The sequence below is a fragment of the Manis javanica genome, chromosome 14 (genome assembly GCF_040802235.1).
Source record: "Manis javanica isolate MJ-LG chromosome 14, MJ_LKY, whole genome shotgun sequence".
Classification (NCBI taxonomy): domain Eukaryota; kingdom Metazoa; phylum Chordata; class Mammalia; order Pholidota; family Manidae; genus Manis; species Manis javanica.
In genome coordinates this window covers 3,588,392-3,604,816 of record NC_133169.1, presented here as the reverse complement: position 1 = coordinate 3,604,816, position 16,425 = coordinate 3,588,392, and the positions used below count along the sequence as shown (strand labels likewise).

Here is a 16,425-nt window from a genome sequence, read left to right as displayed (position 1 = left end):
ACAAGGTAACGTGAGGGGCAGATTCTGGGACTCTGATTCATCCCCCATCCCCACCCTCAGCCCATCCAGGAAGTGGGGGGTGGATGGAGATCTAAGATCAAATACCGAGTTGTCCATGTTCATGTCACCGTAGGATTCCGTCTTCGGTTCAACAGCAAGTTCCGCTTCCAGAATCCTCTCCACAGGCATATCTTCGTGGCCACTGATGGCACATTCCACCTCACTCTCGGCACGCTCCCGGCTCCTCTGCCTTTCTTCTTGCACAGCTGGCATGCGGAAGGACATGCAGATGTTACCTTACACCAGGGACAACTGTGGGGAAGTTAGTTACCCACCTAAGCCTCATTTTCCTCATCTGTAAAATGAGCATCCCTGGGCACTGAACAGATGTTGTGATGTTGACAGATGAAGCTTAAGCCTCTGCAGAACTGTGGGTTTCCCAGTCCGCATCCGTCCCCATTCACGACGGTGACCTCTCTGAGAAGTCTGCACGTTAAGGGTCAGTGACCTCTGCCCTCTCCTTTAATGAGCCTTGCTGTCTGTGCAGTTTCCCATGCCCTTCCTCCACCTGCTACCTCTAACCAACTGTGAGAGTGCAAGAGTTAAATAGCAAAGACATCCCGTAAGAACCCCTCTGTCAGATCCTGCGGATCATCCTTGACATTCATGTCCCATTAGGTCTGCCCCTAGTGCGCCAGGCTGAACACATCACCTGATCGGACCCGTCAGGGAAGAGCTTCAGGAAGCCACGTGGGCACTTAGTAAGTGAAGGGGTGGAGGAATGTCACCTAGATGACACTGCAGAGTCGGCAGCTGACTTTGGGGCTGGGGAAGGGTGTACAGGCAGAGGTGTAGGCTGGGATTATCTCAGCCTGCCAAACTAAGGTTTCATCAAAGTTCATTCCAACCCTCAGAGCCTTCTGTACGTTAGGGTGTCAGGCAGACCCTCTCCCCATTTCCACCATCTTCACTGAGAGAACAGTCTCTGTTGGGTTAGTTTCCATGATCTAGAAAGTGATGGTTTCCCTCTTATTCTCAGTAGCAATAAGCGCAATTCAATATTAGCACACATTTTTTTTTTGATCCTGAGAATCAAGAAAATTATACTCTATGCAGGTGGCTGAGCTGGGTCTCAGGACAGCTGCTCCACCTGCACCTTCCCTGCCAGCGTCTCGCCCTCGTCCCCACAGTCTGCTCCCCAAAGCTCTACTCTCCGAGGGGCTGATGAGCCGCGAGGCTGCAGAGGCACGGGACCGGGTGCTGGCCACCTCGTCTGTCACCCCGGAGGCATCAGGGACCTCTCGGGGCAGGACGGGGGATGGTGTGACTGCCAAGAAATGAGCCACACTCCATAGTCTCGGGTAGAGGTACACGGGGAGGCCTCCAGACCAGAGTGGTATTCAGGGGTTGGGGGTCAGGGGGAAGAGGGTAAAGCAGGCAGAGAGAAATAGAGGAGACAGAGGGGAAGGGCACAGAGGGGGAGAAGCACAAGAAAAGCAGAAGTCCTGTGCCCTGGAGTCAAGAAATCTTTTCCCAAACGGATTCTACCACTTCCTGCCTACATGACACCAAGACACGTGACTCAGCCTGCTAAGCCTCCATTCCCTATATGTGAGGCGGGCATTACAGTGCTTGACTGAGGTGGTTCTGTCACGATTACATGGAATAATTATTAAAAGTTCAGAAAAGCGTGGCTGTTTCCCCTTCCTGTTTCTCTCCATGCTCCTGAGCGTCTTCCTCTCTCAGCCCTTCTTTCCGTCCTTCTGTTAGTCTTCGTTCACTGACCGCATACTGAAACTGCCACACATATTTTTATTATCAGCTGGATTTAACGGCTAAAGTTGGATGTGTCTTGTATTAAATTTTTAAACGTAGGTTAATCGGCTCCTATTTGTCTTGATTTTAAAAGATGGGGAAAAGCAAACTAAGTTAAGCCCCTTTTGAGGCCCTCAATTGATTTCTCCCACAGACTTGTAACACTAGAGAAAAATACCCTTCAACTTCAAGAAAATAATCTTGACTTCAGGAAATTTGATTCTAATCCCAACTTTCTCATTAATTAAATGATCCTGTGCTATTCGCTTCTCTTTCTGCCATAAATCTGACTGTCATAAATGAAGAGTTGTACACCTGTGGTTGGAGGAAGTCTAGGTGGCAGACATTCTGAGCTACGACACGCACCAGGGCACATCCAGGGGACGCCGCTGCCCATGAGCAAGCGCCCTCTGGGGTGCGGGGTGGGGGCCTCACCTTCCCGCTTCATGCCCACCACCAGGCACTTCTGGTAGCGGCAGTGCTGACAGCGGTTGCGCTGGCGCTTGTCGATGCGGCAGTCCTTGTTGTCCCGGCACGTGTACACAAGGTCCTTCCGGATGGTCCTCTTGAAGAAGCCCTTGCAGCCTTCACAGCTGTACACGCCATAGTGCTTGCCTGGCCGCGGGAAGGAGCACCCCATGGTGGTCTCTGTGTTAGGGGGCTCTTCCCTTCCCAACTACCCCGTGCTCTCCCCAGGCAGGCGGGCGCATGCTGGGCCCTGGGACAAAGAGCGGAGCGCAGCCCGCGGAGAATGCAGGCTTGAGCGCCAAGCCCACCCAGGCAGAGTAGATCCACCTTCCTGTCTCCCCCTGGAGGCGACCCCTGGAATTGCTAATTCCAGACCCCAGTATTAGGAAAGTCCTGGCCTAAGGTCATATTTATGTTGACTTTATCAAAGGCAACCCGTGTGTTTAGTTAAGCAAAATGTTCTGCCTTCATTCAAGGCACTAGTGTACATAAGAAATTATAAAAATGTTTATGCATGTTTTCTGTCATCTAGCATGGAAAAAAATCCCACCTTCACTATTTCCCCATAACTGAGGCCCAAAAACTTAGGAAACCCCACTTAAAAGTATTATCCTTCATCCCAAACTATGAATAAGAATCTGAGTTAGGAATTTTTTTAATGCTATTGGCTGGGGAAATTAATTGGCATATGACCTTTATAGCATAATATGACATGCCATCTTGAGTTATGACAAAGATCTGATAGAAAGTGGTTTTGCTTGATCCAGCAACCTGTTACTTATTTCATCACCCTTATTACCTGTGACACAAATTCAGCTTTCAGTGACCCTCTCTATGGAGGTTCATTTGTGTCAGGAGAGCCACCACACCCATTCCCAAACAGACACCAAGAATCAATACCATGTGACCCAGAAATTCCACTTCTGGGAAGAAAACAAAACCTCTGACTTGAAGAGATATGGGCACCCTATGTTTACTGCAGCATTATTTACAATAGCCAAAATATGGAAACACCCAAGTGTCCATCAACAGATGAATAAATGAGTAAAGAAGATGTGGTGTATATTACAGTGGAATATTACTCAGCCATAAAAAAGGAGGAGACCTTGCCATTTGTGACAACATGGATGGACCTAGAGGGTAGTATGTTAAGTGAAATTAGTCAGACAGAGAAAGATAAATAGCATATGATTTCACTGATATGTGGAATCTAAAAAACAAAACAAATGAACAAACAAATAAGCAAAACACAGCCACAGAGAACAGACTGCTGGTTGCCATAAGGGAGCGGGTGGGGGTAGGATGGGTAAAATAGGTGAAGGAGAAAAAAATTAGTGGGAATGTTTGATATCTTGATTGGGGTGATGCTTACATGAGCGTATACACATGTCAAAATTCATTGAGGTGTACACTGAGATTGAGCAGTTTATTGTATGTACCTTAATTGAAAAAAGAATCACAATATTCACTCTAAGTAGAAGTCTTTTCAGTACTACATGCCAGGCACCTATGGTCAATTGGTTGACATTATGGGACTTGAGGATAGATAAGGAAAACATATAAGGAAATAGATCATTCAAAACATATATATGTGTCTGACTCTTGAGTGTTAATATGTGGTGTTTAGCTATAGACCTGACATGATTTTCCAGTTCATTTGTATTTAGGTTGATAGTAAAGTGAATTTGAAGTCCCTGAGAATTAGCAAATGTAAATATCTGCCTCCCAGGGGCTTATATTTCAGAAGAAGCCACCCTAAGATGAACTAGTGGCTGGAGGTAGCTGCCAGATGAAAAGTCAGTCGGGGCCTAATCAGCCGACTATACTAATTTACTGAACTCACGGCAATAATAAATATAGGATTTTGTCTTGGGCCAAGGAACCTAATGCTCTCAGCTCGGTGTATTTGTCTTTGAGAAACATGGGACTAATCTGTCATTCCCCTGGCTCTTCCGCTCATGAATGAATCTTCCAGACTTTCAACTAAACCACAGGCAGAGAAAATGCTCCATGGGGGTATGGCTGGCATTCTGTTGCTATGGCAATGGCTAAGTCTGCATAATTCAGCAACACTTTTTGAGAGCAAGCCAGCATCAGTCACGTAGCTAAGTCAGGTTCAGGCGCTGGGGAATTTCAATGGGGTGACATTTTGTGGTGCTTTGGTGACAGTGAGAAGACAAGGAACTATGTAGTTGGCCATTGTGCACAGCTGCAGAAAAGAACTGTCCCCATCTTCTCACTCATCAAATGAGAGATTCAAATGTCATCAAAACTGAAGGGATGGGGTGTGGGGGCAGGAATGACGGGAAGGAAGAAAAGGAAGTGGGAAAACGAGAATGCGGACAAACGGGGCAGAAGGTCAAAGATGAGATCGGTGAAAACACTGATTTCCATCCAGGAAGACATGTTAAAAACCTAGACTGTTGTAGAAAGGAATGCACTGAATTATCTGTTGGGGACATTATAGATACGATATTTAGTTTTCTTTGGCACTTTTCTAGTTCTTCACATTTCCTAAGAGGGGACATTATTTTTAGAGTTACAAAAAATAATCTTTTAAAAATTAAAGAGACTTCAGCTTGAGATACTTGTTGATTACAACCATGTATCTATGTCAGATGTACACACAACACAGTAAGTCCAGGGAGGGCTTTGCAAAAATGTCCTAAGAAAATGAAATCGTACTTTAAATTCACCAAGAATGCGCTCTGCGCACCCAGTGACAGAGGTGGGCCCCAAGCTGGACATCCCAAAGGGACTTTCTCTTTCACTGGGCATGAAGTAGCCAGCAGGGCAGCGGAGCAGCCACCTTCCCTGGGAACCCTCAGTGCATGGGGCACTGAGGAAGGGCATTGGCTTCTGCACGTACCTGAGGATCGGTCCCCACAGATGGCACAGATGTGCTTAACCAGCGATCCGGGACTGGCAGACGGGTAGTTCATGTTTCCAATCCCAGGAAGCCCTGGTAAGGGCTTGATGTCCTCTGAAATGCTGACGCTGTTGACCACATTGAGCTGCAAGAGAAAAAAATACAAAGAGGCACAGACCAGGGGTAAACTGATCCCCAAGCCCAACAGGAGCAAGGGCGTGTTCGAGGAAAAGCAAACGCTATTTCAAGCAGTTTCCAAGTACGGAGTATCTGAAACTACCCAGGGGCATATGAATTTAAGAGGGAAAAAAAGAAGTGGCACAGAGAAATTCATTTCTAGACCCCAAAACCTAAACTGAAAATCATGACACGTCTCCATCAGAGCGCTCTGCTTTTTCTCATTTTGCTCATGTGTTCTCTCTGAGCTGCAAGTCCACACTGGACACACTTAGGACACACGGGAGACAAGTCAGCTGTGTGCTTTACATTTGTTATTAACTGCTGACTGCCTATTGAGCAGTACCTCAGACAGAAGACTCAGACTACAAGGGAACCAAGCAAAAGCATGCAAATCCATTCATTTAGCCAATCAACGGACATTCACCAAGTACTCCCCATGAAGGCAGCGTGTTCCAGCTCTGCAGTGCAAGATAAATAAGAACACCTCGCCTTAAAAGGAGTTCAGCGTGAAGTGGAAGAGGAAATAGGTGCAATGATCACCTCAATGAGCCCACCAGAGATGCTAAACCAAATGCCCAAATCCTTGCACCATAAAGTGGGTTGGAAGCCCCAGATTATGTTTTTGAACTTGACTGTCGGAACAAGTCACCTTCCCGGGAAACTGTGTATAGCCAGAGCCTGCCCGCTTTGCCTTCCCTGCACGCTGCGGTCCCAGCGTGCAGTGGGGGCTGGCGGTGTGCGCCTTGCGTGCATCCCCTCCTCACCCCTCCTCACCAGGTAATGGCAGCTCCCCCCCACCGCCACCTCCGTGTCACCCACTGCTCTAGGGAAGGTTGCTGGGAAGCTGCTGCTAAGTGTTTCGTATTCATCAAAGGAAAGGTAAATAAATATGAGCCAGTCTTCCAATCAGCAGCATTTCGGAGCATTCCTGGGTACAAGTCAACATTCTAGGGACTGTGAAGGGAGCTATAAAATTGAGATCGGCCTCTCATTCCCCAAAAGTGCAGTCTCACTGAAGAGTCAGAACATGCACAGGAATTAAGAACACTTATGAGGAAATTTGAACAAAGGTGGTGTAGAGTCTGCACGTGTTCAAGTGTCCAGTAGAGGCACCTAGTGCATACCTGGGAGTTGACGAGACGGTCCACTGACTGCTCATCATCTACATGAATTCTGAATCATACTACCTAATCCAAGTGACCGTGATTCGCAAACCAAAAAAAGGTAGGATTTTTTTTTTCTCTGCTCAAGACCTTTGGGACAGAAAGGCTGATCAATAAAACATAAAATACCACAGAGCCTGAGTTTTTAAATTTAAATTCTAAACTTACTAGCTTTTCAATTCACTAAGCAAATATTTCTTGAGCCCAGGAGGTGGGGCAGAGACTGTGTTAAATGCTGTGAGGGCTGCAAAAAAGAAAAGCCTTGGCCTTCAGCTCTTGGCTTTGAAATCAAAGTCACCAGGAAATTTTAAGACTTATTTTGTATTGAGGGATGAAAGCACGTGTGTGATGAGAGGATTCTCTCCACCCCCTCCTTTTCATACAAGGCTGAGACAAGGCCTCTAGAGCTTACATCTACCATGTGGTGTCGCATTGGGGTAATGCAGTGGTTCTCAACCCTGGATGTACAACTGGAAGCTTTGAAAAACACTGGTACTGGGGCTATAGCCACAGGAATTCTAATTCCGTGGGTCTGAGGGCCATTGGCACTAGCATTTCTCTAAGTTTACCAGGAAATGCTAATGTGCAGCCAGAACTAACGGTCACTGGCAGAGTGAAGAACAGCCCCTCGGGAATCACACGCAGAGGGGGACGGACTCCTCGTCCACCCTTGGCTGCAAGACGTCAAAGAAGCTACTTACCTGCTTTGAGCTTCACTTCCCTTGTCTGTCAAAAGAGCATAGTAACACCTAATTTATGAGTCACTGGGAGGACGGGATGAGATAAAGCAGTAAAATCCCATCGCAGTGCCTGGCACACAGTAGGAACTCCATAAATTGGAACTATTATCATTCCAATAAAATGTGGTTAATTCAGACAATAGTTGTGTTTCTTTTAAGTTTTGAGTATTACATATTCTGCTGTGTGCCGGGAATTTGCAGTAAATGAGGCCATATTCACCAAGAGGGTGAAGAGACCATTGCTTGGTGGAGGGTGTCAGAAAATTATTTGATGTTGTCATAATATTAGGTCATTATCACTTCAAGATATGTGACATATTTAGATGCACATTTTTTATTGATATTTATGAAACAGGTTAAGGGAGTTTCTGTCAGTGGGAACTCCAGCCAAGAACTTCTCCTGAGTGCCTCAAGGAAACAGACACTAGCTCTCTGATCCACACATGAAACGCAGCACGGCCCCGGGGCAAGAAGCCTCCAGCTGACTGTGGCACTGTCCCCATATCCTCAGACGGACAAGAAGGGTGAGGGGAGTCCGGAAGCCACCATCCCTGGCCCATGAGGCCCCCTCCCTCCCGGCCCCTGCACGTGCATCCCCTGCAGGTCCAGCCCCATGGCCGCCCCTGCGCTAATCATGGAAGGGCAGCCGGCCAGCTACTGCGGGCGTCACCATCCAGAGCTTGATCTGTGCTAAATGCCCTTCTAAACCTCGTAACAACCCTAGGAGGGCTTCCTAGGGCTCAGATGAGGAAACTGAGCCTAAAGTGGTTTATTCATTTGTTCATTCAGAAACACGGTGGGGCACAAACAGGGAAGAGTACAGGCACCGCCTCAGGGAACCAGCCCGTAATGGGATTAAAAATCGAGGTGGGATAGTTTAGGAAGGAAAGAAGCAAGCAACTGAGATTAGGGAAGACTTCCTGGAGGAGGCAGCATTTGGGCTGGGACTTGACAGCCTTCAAATATGGGTACAATTAGGAGAGGCTGGTAACGAGCAAAAGGCTATGAGAGAAAAGGCCGGAGGGGAGCCCTGGGGTCTGTGTCCCTCAGTCCATCGGTGGGGACAGACAGGAGACGAGGCTGGGGCAGAACTGAGGCCCCACTGCCTGTGGGGAGGCCTTTCCTCCAAGAGGAGATGAGGAGGGATGCTGCCCTCCACAAGGGTGATGCGATGGCAGCTGGAGGGGGCCTGGAGGAGAGACACCCAGGCTGCTGCCCGCGCCCCGCCGCCAGGTGAGTGCCTCCTGTGGCTAACAGGTGGGAGCCAGCACCCAGCTCCAGGACCCCAGTCCTCTTTCCGGCTGGGCCACCCTGTCTGTCTTGGGGGAGCAGGAGACCCCAGACTGCCCCTGCCCAAGCAGCTTCCTGCCCCACCAACCTGGTGAGGAGCCCCTGCAGGAGCTGCTGCCTGGGGGCCTCTCCCAGGTCTGAGCCAGCAGCCCCCCTCATCTCTCTCCTCTTCGTGAGGCTGGAAGACAGGGGGAGGGAGCAGGCCAGGTGGGCCTCGGCTGCCTTGGGCTCCTGTGGGCTCCAGGCAAGGGCAGATGCCACCTCAGGCAGCCCTGGGAGCTGCCTGGCCCCTAAGGCCCCCGGCCCTGGCTGTCTGGCTGCATTAGAAGCGTCTCTGCTGAAGTGAGTATGTCAGGCGGGGGCTCTCGGGCGGCTGGCTGCTCCCTGAGAACACACAGAAACACACTCGCTGGCCCGTCTTCCGCCCGTGGACTCTCAGCCTGGACGGGATACACCCTGGGGGCCCTTGAGCCACCACGGAACATCAGGTCCCACATTTCTGAGCTCTCAACCCCAATCATTCCACTGAAGGCAGCTCCGTGCGTGGTCGGCCAGGCCTCCTTCCCAGGGGCGGGCTCCTCAGGCCGGCACTCCCTTCACCCCATGAGGGTCTTGGCCATGAGGAGCAAGGCACCTGGCCCTCCATGGGCAGGAGAGCACTGGCCTCCTGTCTGGGCCTGACACCTGCCCGCCGAGGGTTCTGTCTGGGTTCAGTGAGACTCCCCCTCCTCGTCCACAGACCAGCCCAGTGGTTTTCAGACTCTGAGAGGGTGGGGGGCAGGACAGTGGGGGGCTTGAATAAAGCCTTACATCTCTCGCCCCTACTTCAACCAGACCTGCTATCATCGACCCATATATTAGGCTCCCAAACACACTTTCGCTCAAATAAAAGACTTTATGGATTAATTTTTTTTAATTATTAATCAAGATGATCTTTAAAGTATGGTCTAGCTGTAACATTTGCAACTTTTATAATCTAATCTAAGTATTCTCTATAAAAGTGCAAACACCTAACAGGATAATAACTCGGTCACCCGTCAAGACCTGGGCAGGAATTATCAGGGACAGAGCCCAGTCGGCAGCAGTGTTCAGGAGGGAGAGAGAGAGAGGTGGGGAACCAAAGGCATTAGGGCCTGCGGCGGAGTCCAGCAGCCGTCACCATTCTCACAGCGTGCAGCTTTACAACACACATGCATGCACAGACACACACATGCTCACACGCACACACACACATACACACAAACACGCACATGCACAGGAAAATGTCGCCTAGATCATTTCGTTTGAATGACAAATACCTTCCCAATTAGGTATTTGCTGTTTTTGGAAATTGCCCATTCTGCTTAGATATTCCCCAGAGCAAGAACTGAGTCTTACACATTTCTTTTTATCTCCTGTGCCTAGTTCAATGAATGCTTATTGAAATGAACTTTTCTAGAATCTTTCAGCAGTGCAGCATAGCTGAATCATATACCTGATCGTGTAGGTGTGTAATATATTTCACCTAGGTGTGTCATCTAGCATCTAGGTATAATAATTAATAATAATGATATCACCTACTGCCAGAAAGCATTGCAAACACTGAGTAAGTGCTTTTTCATGCCCATATCTCCTTTGGTATTTGTAAAAACCTCATAAGGCAATTGGGAAAGATTTGTTACCCCAGAATATACAAAAAGGAACTGAGCTGGACATAGTTAAAGCAGTCTGGAAAGGTTGCATGTGCCCCATGTACCCGTTCAGATCTCTTTATTCCCCAAGACTGGAATTCCAACAAGAGCCAAAAGGGAAGCCCAAACACTGAAATGACTGCACCTGGGACAGGAGCCCCGCTGCCCTCACGCCAGAGCACCACTCCCCCCCCCACCCCCCAACTGCGCTTACCCTAGACCAGGTCATGGAAGGAGCATGTTTCCCATACCAGCACCCCCAGACGTGATCCTGGGCAACACCTAAGAATAGTCAGGCAGGATGCATAGGAATAGCCCATCCAGGTTGGGCAGAGCCCAGCTCCCTGCGGCTTGCACCAAGGGCACTGGATGTCCCGTGGCATCTGGTTAACTGGGTGAAGTGCTGCTACGAGGTGTTCCAGAGCCCAAGCCAACAGGCTGCTCTGTGTCTGGGCTGCTGAGCTTCCCCGGCGCTTGGCAAGCTTAATATAGCTCCCACGGCCGGGCTTGGCGTGGCCTCTGCATGCAGCCCAGCTGGCCAGGACCAAAGCTTTCAGCTGACCTTTCAACCTCAATCCCTCTGTGCAGACATGCGGTCCGGGGACAGCGGCCCTGCCACTCACACAGCTACGAGGCTGAATGACTGGGCGGGTTGGCCCAGACTGGAGGATGGCTGCTGAAAGGCTTGGGGGGACGGTACGCCGCCCACTCCCACCCACGAGCCCTGGCACTGTCTAGCACCCCACCTCCTTTTATTTCTTCAGAGGTAGAGTGATTGCCTTTGAAACTATCTTGTTCATTTGTATGGTTTTGTCCATTTTGCCTGCTACACTGTAATTACCATCCAAGTAAAGACTTTACCCACCATTTCCAGTGCTTATGCCCAGAACCTAGGACAGTGTCAGAAACTGCCGGGTACATAGTAGGTCCTCATCAAAAGGGCATACATGTAAATGCCCTTGCAAAATTTTACTTTCATCCCAGAATTTCAATGTATCTTTTCTCTCCCTAAACTACTGGCTTTGGCCTGCCTTTCTAGAATCAGTTCACCTGAAAGCAATGGGTGGGCAAACCTCTTCACCACATTCCGAATGGCAGGGTGCCACCGCTCTGCTGATTTGGGTGGGTGGCAGTGGCGTACACACCTGTCCCTGCCCACCGCCGTCTGGCCCCTGCTCCTCTGAGCGTTTGCACACCCTCCTGGAACACGTGACCCAACAGATCACCTCTCTGCGTTCCCTTCGGTCCTGCCTAACCTGTGACAGCATGTAAAGCACAGAATTGCGGTTTATCTGCGTAATGTGCGTCGTCCCCCACAAGGCTCCTTAGGACACTGATTATTCATCTTTTAGTCCTGGGCAGCCCTGGGGAGACCCTGGGGTCCCTGATTATGTCAGCAGGCACCACAGCAGCAGGTGGGTGCAGGCTTTGAGCACGTGGGGTGGTCAGGAGACGCAGGGTGTCAGCCCAGCTCTGTTGCTGACTGGCTGGGTGAGGCTGCGCACACCAGCCGGCCTACTGGGCCAAGCTACTGCATTTGTGGGGCACAGGACTTGGACAGAATGCTTGGTTCTCAGCTGGGCAGGGATGGAGCAAGTAGAACCGGGGGCTTTTACAACCTGCACGTGGGCCAAACTGTGGGCTAGGGGAGAAATGTATACTCAGAAAAAGATCCTACAGGTGAGAACCAGCATGTTACAAACTTGTGCTAAAGGGCTGGCCGAATGTGACCTGCAGAAGTACTTTGCTTGGCCTGTGAGGTGTTGGAAGTGTCTGAATTTGAATGGCTCCAAGGAAAGCAGCAGCTCCAGAGAGCCCCGCAGCCCTACTGGCCTGAAAGCACCCTCATTCGGTCCCCCACAGTAGCTGCTTGGCCCCCAGCTCCTATGACTTCCCGTGGCTCCTAGAGCCCATAAGCCCTGCACGGCATGCTCTCTACAGCCTCCCCTGCTCCTCTAGCCCTGGACAGATACTTGCTGAAGTCCCTACTGACTCTGAAATTCCATGACCCCACACGGCTTTGCTTCCAGACCCTGAGCACATGAGTCGTCTCAGGAGGGTCTCTAGGGATGTTCTCTGAAGTTCTACATAGTAGCCAGAAATATGGACACAATGGGAGTCGTGCCTCTTCTCCAAAATGGTAAATTCAAAGGAGGCTTCAGGACCTACGAATTCGGCTTCTAGGTATGCTGGTGGTTGGGGTGGGAGGGAGCCATGCCCAGTACTGAGACACCCGTACGGCGACAGAAGAGGGTGTGGTAGGCGGTGGGGATTACTGTTCCTCGTTCTAACGCTCCATATCCCCTGCACCATGTCTTTGCATCCCTCCCACTAGAACAAGCACTGCCTATTTCCCCACCCCAGCAATGTCAGGGTTGGCCATCTGGTTTTCTTGTGCCAATGGGGTATCAGTGGGCATGATGTGAGGAGAGGCTTCACTGTACTTTCCAGATCTGGTTTAGACTTTTGCACACCTTAGCAGATGCCCTGTGAAAAGCATGCCCCAAGCAGCTGCCACTCCTTTAGTCTGGGACATGAGGAGTCCTTTAGTCTGGGACACCCAGCCTGTAACAACCTTGCCCAGCTCAGCCACCATCTGAAGCACAGCCATCCTAGCCAACACTTAAACGTGTGAGCGAGGAAAAAAATGTGTGTGTGTTTATGTAAGCCATGACAATTTGGGGTCATTTGTTACACAGCATCATTACAGTGATAACTGATCACTACAAGAGGGAAGGTTGAGGCTCTCTGTGTGACATCGCTGGGAGGAAGTAAAAGGCAGCTGGCCATCCTGTAAATTCCCTGGACTAGCAATGCCATGTTCACCACGCACACGCTTCCTCTCCTCTTCTGTACCGAAAGGCACTAGGAATTACAGTGAGGTTTTCTTCTGAGTTTTCCCAGGCTTCACCTGTACCTCGGAGACACCATGTATACAACACAATCGACCCTGTTCTAGATTTGTCTACATGCCATACCTGCCTCTTTCCCCTCTCAACTCTAAGCCCCTGGAGAGCCAAGCCCGTGTTCTGATCATGTCAGTGTCCCCTGGAGCATGCAGCACAGCATCGAGCACTTGACTTGATACACACTCTTTACACACTCTTTACGGACTTGAGGACAAAGGGTGTGTGCCCCATGGACGGAAACCAGCCCTCAGACATGAGATTCCTGCCAGGGCTGAACCTTGCAGCCACAGAAGTGGCTCCTTTTTGGCCACAGTCTCTTGGACCACGAGGTGTCGTCCCTTCCCCAGGGCATCCCTGCCTGAGGACACCCTGCAGGAAGGCTCTGTAGGAGGGAAGACTGCAGAGACAGCCCACACCCTGCAGCAGGCACCCAGCAAGCACCTGCTGTGAGCTGGCTCAGCCCCAGGTGCAGCCTGGGAGAATGTTCCTACAGCTGGAGAGTCTTGGGAGAGGACGGGGCACCCACCTGAGAGCTGGGCGGGGCGACCAAGTTGATTCCTGTGGGGGCCGCCAGCGCTCCTGAGGGCGGGCCCACAGCAGGAGTGATGACTCGGTACGTGGAGCCCAGGGCACTGAGGGGCGTCCCCACTGCACTCAGAGTCCGCGGGGCGCTCACTGGGCTGTCCATGTAGCCGGGGCGGCTGTCCGTAGGCTTCCCCGTGGACAGGGCTGCCGACGGGCTCATGGACGTGGAGCCGGAGTGGCCGGGGGAGCCTGTGAGGACAAGAAGAATGTAAGTGATGGGAAGCCGGGGGCCACAGAGGTGGCATCCGTCTCCTGTCCCCTCCCCTCCTTCCAGCCCACTGCATGCCTGTGAACCCACGGTGCTTACACGGCCCTGAGCTGTGGAATAAAGGCAGGCAGAGGACAGGGAGGAGGGAGGGCCTGCTCTAGGATGGAAACACTGACGTAATTCTCTGGTGCCCGACCTCACGTCCACCTCGGACTGCATCCGGTCAGCAGGCAGGGCTGCAGGGGCATGGCCGACAAGCCACAAGGCCCTGCCACCCTCCTTTTCATTCTGCTGTACGTGGACCTCAGAGAGACCGTGCCTTTCCTTTCTGTACCCCAGGGTCAAGCCCAGTGCCCGGCACCTGGCCCAGAGCTACGGGACAGACAGACACCAGGTGCTGCCTCACATGTTCAGGGACCCAAGAGGTCCCAAGGTGTAGACCCTGTAACGTGATGATGGATATTTGGGGCAGCATTTTAAGTGGTATTTAGGCAAACTTGAAAAATATTAATAGTTTTATATTTATTTTTACTGTTTCTTCTGTTCTATGACAGGGCTGCCATTTTTATATGAAATTATTTTCCTAAAAATAGCTATTTAATGGCTAAAACTTTAAAAAGAATTATGAGAATGCTGCTTCTAGAAGAATGGAGCTGTCACACATTTTATTTCAGCCATTATGATAGGTGTGTACTAATATCTCACTGTGGTTTTTATCCGCATTTCTTTAATAGCTAATGATGTTGAATATAAAAAAATAGCTATTTAGGTTTTCAAAAAGTGAGCAAGTTGACATAGGAACACATTCAAGTCCAAGGACATTTGAGATGTAGAATATCATGAAAATCGTATACAAAAGAATGATGTTTAAGAGAAACACTGACCTGCACAAAAATATGTATATACAGACCTTGGAGAACTCACAGATTGTCTCAAGAATAAAATGAGGTGATGTGAGAGAGATCTGAGATTAAAAGTACACTGTTTTTATTAATAATAAGTATTATTAATAATTATTTGTAATACATAATTCTATTGATAAATAATTATTAATAATAATAAAAACTAAGACAATAAAAATACACCCTGACTATTCAGTGATGAGAATGGTACATAGCTGAGACAGAATAAATTAGCAAGTTAAAGTTCAGTTTGCGGTGGCCTTAAAAATGTGGCTTCATTCTGCTGAGCCAGTGACCCCGCAGAGGTGGGCTGCTTTATAACCACATTTTTAAAAAGTAAAATTCAAAAAGCCAAATACATCTTACACGAAGGCATTTTGCTGCTTTGCCTCCCACAACAACCCAGTGGTTCTTAGAAATCAATAACTTTGCTTTTAGAAAAAGTGGAAACAATGCCTTTAACAACAGAAGTGCTTCTCGGTGGCCCTTGAACCCGTCCTCGTGGACAGGAAAGCAAACCCGTCCGCGGCATTTTTACCAGCCACTTGCCTTCTCGTTCCTGTTTTTCAGAGCCACACAGGAACCACAGCCAGTACCAGAAGGCACCCCAAGTTTTCCAGAGACCTGGTTTCTAGTCCAAATCCAGGGCCAGGTTTTCCCATAATGCTCCCCTCTGGCCCCTTCTGCCCAGTGTCCCCTGGCCCCCACGTCTGGTCAGCCTTGCTGGCCCCTGACCCTCCCACCTCTGCCTCCTCTTTAGCCGCACACACTGTGCCCACTGCCAAGCACCAGGGAAATGCACAAATCCTGTCCTTGCGGAGTTCATGCTCTCTGCTCAGACAACGATCTATATAAAAACTAATTTTTCTGGTGGGAAAGAGCCAGTGGAGCTCTCTTGTCTCAGGCGCGTCTCTTCTGTCCATGCCTAAGAAAAGCCTTTCCTGTTGCTGGGCCTCTCCCAGCAAGGAGCCACTGCCTGGGGGTCTCTCAGATCCCTCCCATGCTGTTCTGTGAGCACCGAGGAAGGATATGGGCCACTGGCGTCTCAGGGAGGGAAGTGCAGGGGGCAGTGGTCTGGAATGGTCTGAGTCTGGACCACTTGCCGAGCGGCCCCTGCATCACCACGCGGACCATGCTCGACCTGCAGACTGCTTGGGATTCCAGACTGCAGTTGGTGAGGCTGCAGCCAAAGCTGTTAGGGAATGTGCAGGGTGCGTGCACTGCGATGAAAGAGTCCCTGTGTGCATTTGGCATGACCATGTCAGGGGTGCAGCCTGTGCAGCACAGAACACTCTGAAGCCAAAAAAGTACGTTGGATTTGAGGCTCCACCACTTACCCGGCATGTAAACCTGAGCAAGAACCCTGACCTCTGAGCCCAGGTCCTGGAGATACATGTGCCTACCTCGGGGGCCTGCTGAGAGTGCCTGAGAACACCCACCCCAGGTAGCAGCAGCAATTATTCACTATATTGTAATAGTCGCGAGGGAGGGGCTGTGTCTGGCTTGAATGCCACTGTAGAAGATTATGTGCATAAAGGGTTTAGCCCAAGTCAGGCCACCAGTAAATGCTCTGTGCAGGACAGCCATCATCATACACTGGTAATGACATACCGGTTGTTTATAACT

The 16,425-nt window shown here is 50.0% G+C and overlaps 1 protein-coding gene across 15 annotated transcripts in view; it reads right to left on the bottom strand.

Annotated features, from left to right (window-relative positions):
- Positions 1-16,425, bottom strand: part of RXRG (retinoid X receptor gamma) — a 142,649-nt gene that overhangs the window by 8,554 nt on the left and 117,670 nt on the right. For 14 of the 15 annotated variants that reach the window (XM_073221193.1, XM_073221192.1, XM_073221190.1 and 11 more), the window contains 4 exons: positions 13,631-13,878; positions 5,153-5,297; positions 2,251-2,430; positions 106-266 (listed from right to left, as the gene is read on the bottom strand). In XM_073221193.1, the coding sequence (XP_073077294.1) occupies positions 106-266; positions 2,251-2,430; positions 5,153-5,297; positions 13,631-13,849 (705 nt within the window). In that variant the 5' untranslated portion in view covers positions 13,850-13,878. The remainder of the gene's footprint in view (positions 1-105; positions 267-2,250; positions 2,431-5,152; positions 5,298-13,630; positions 13,879-16,425) is intronic. The other variant, XM_073221200.1, reaches the window with a different exon arrangement.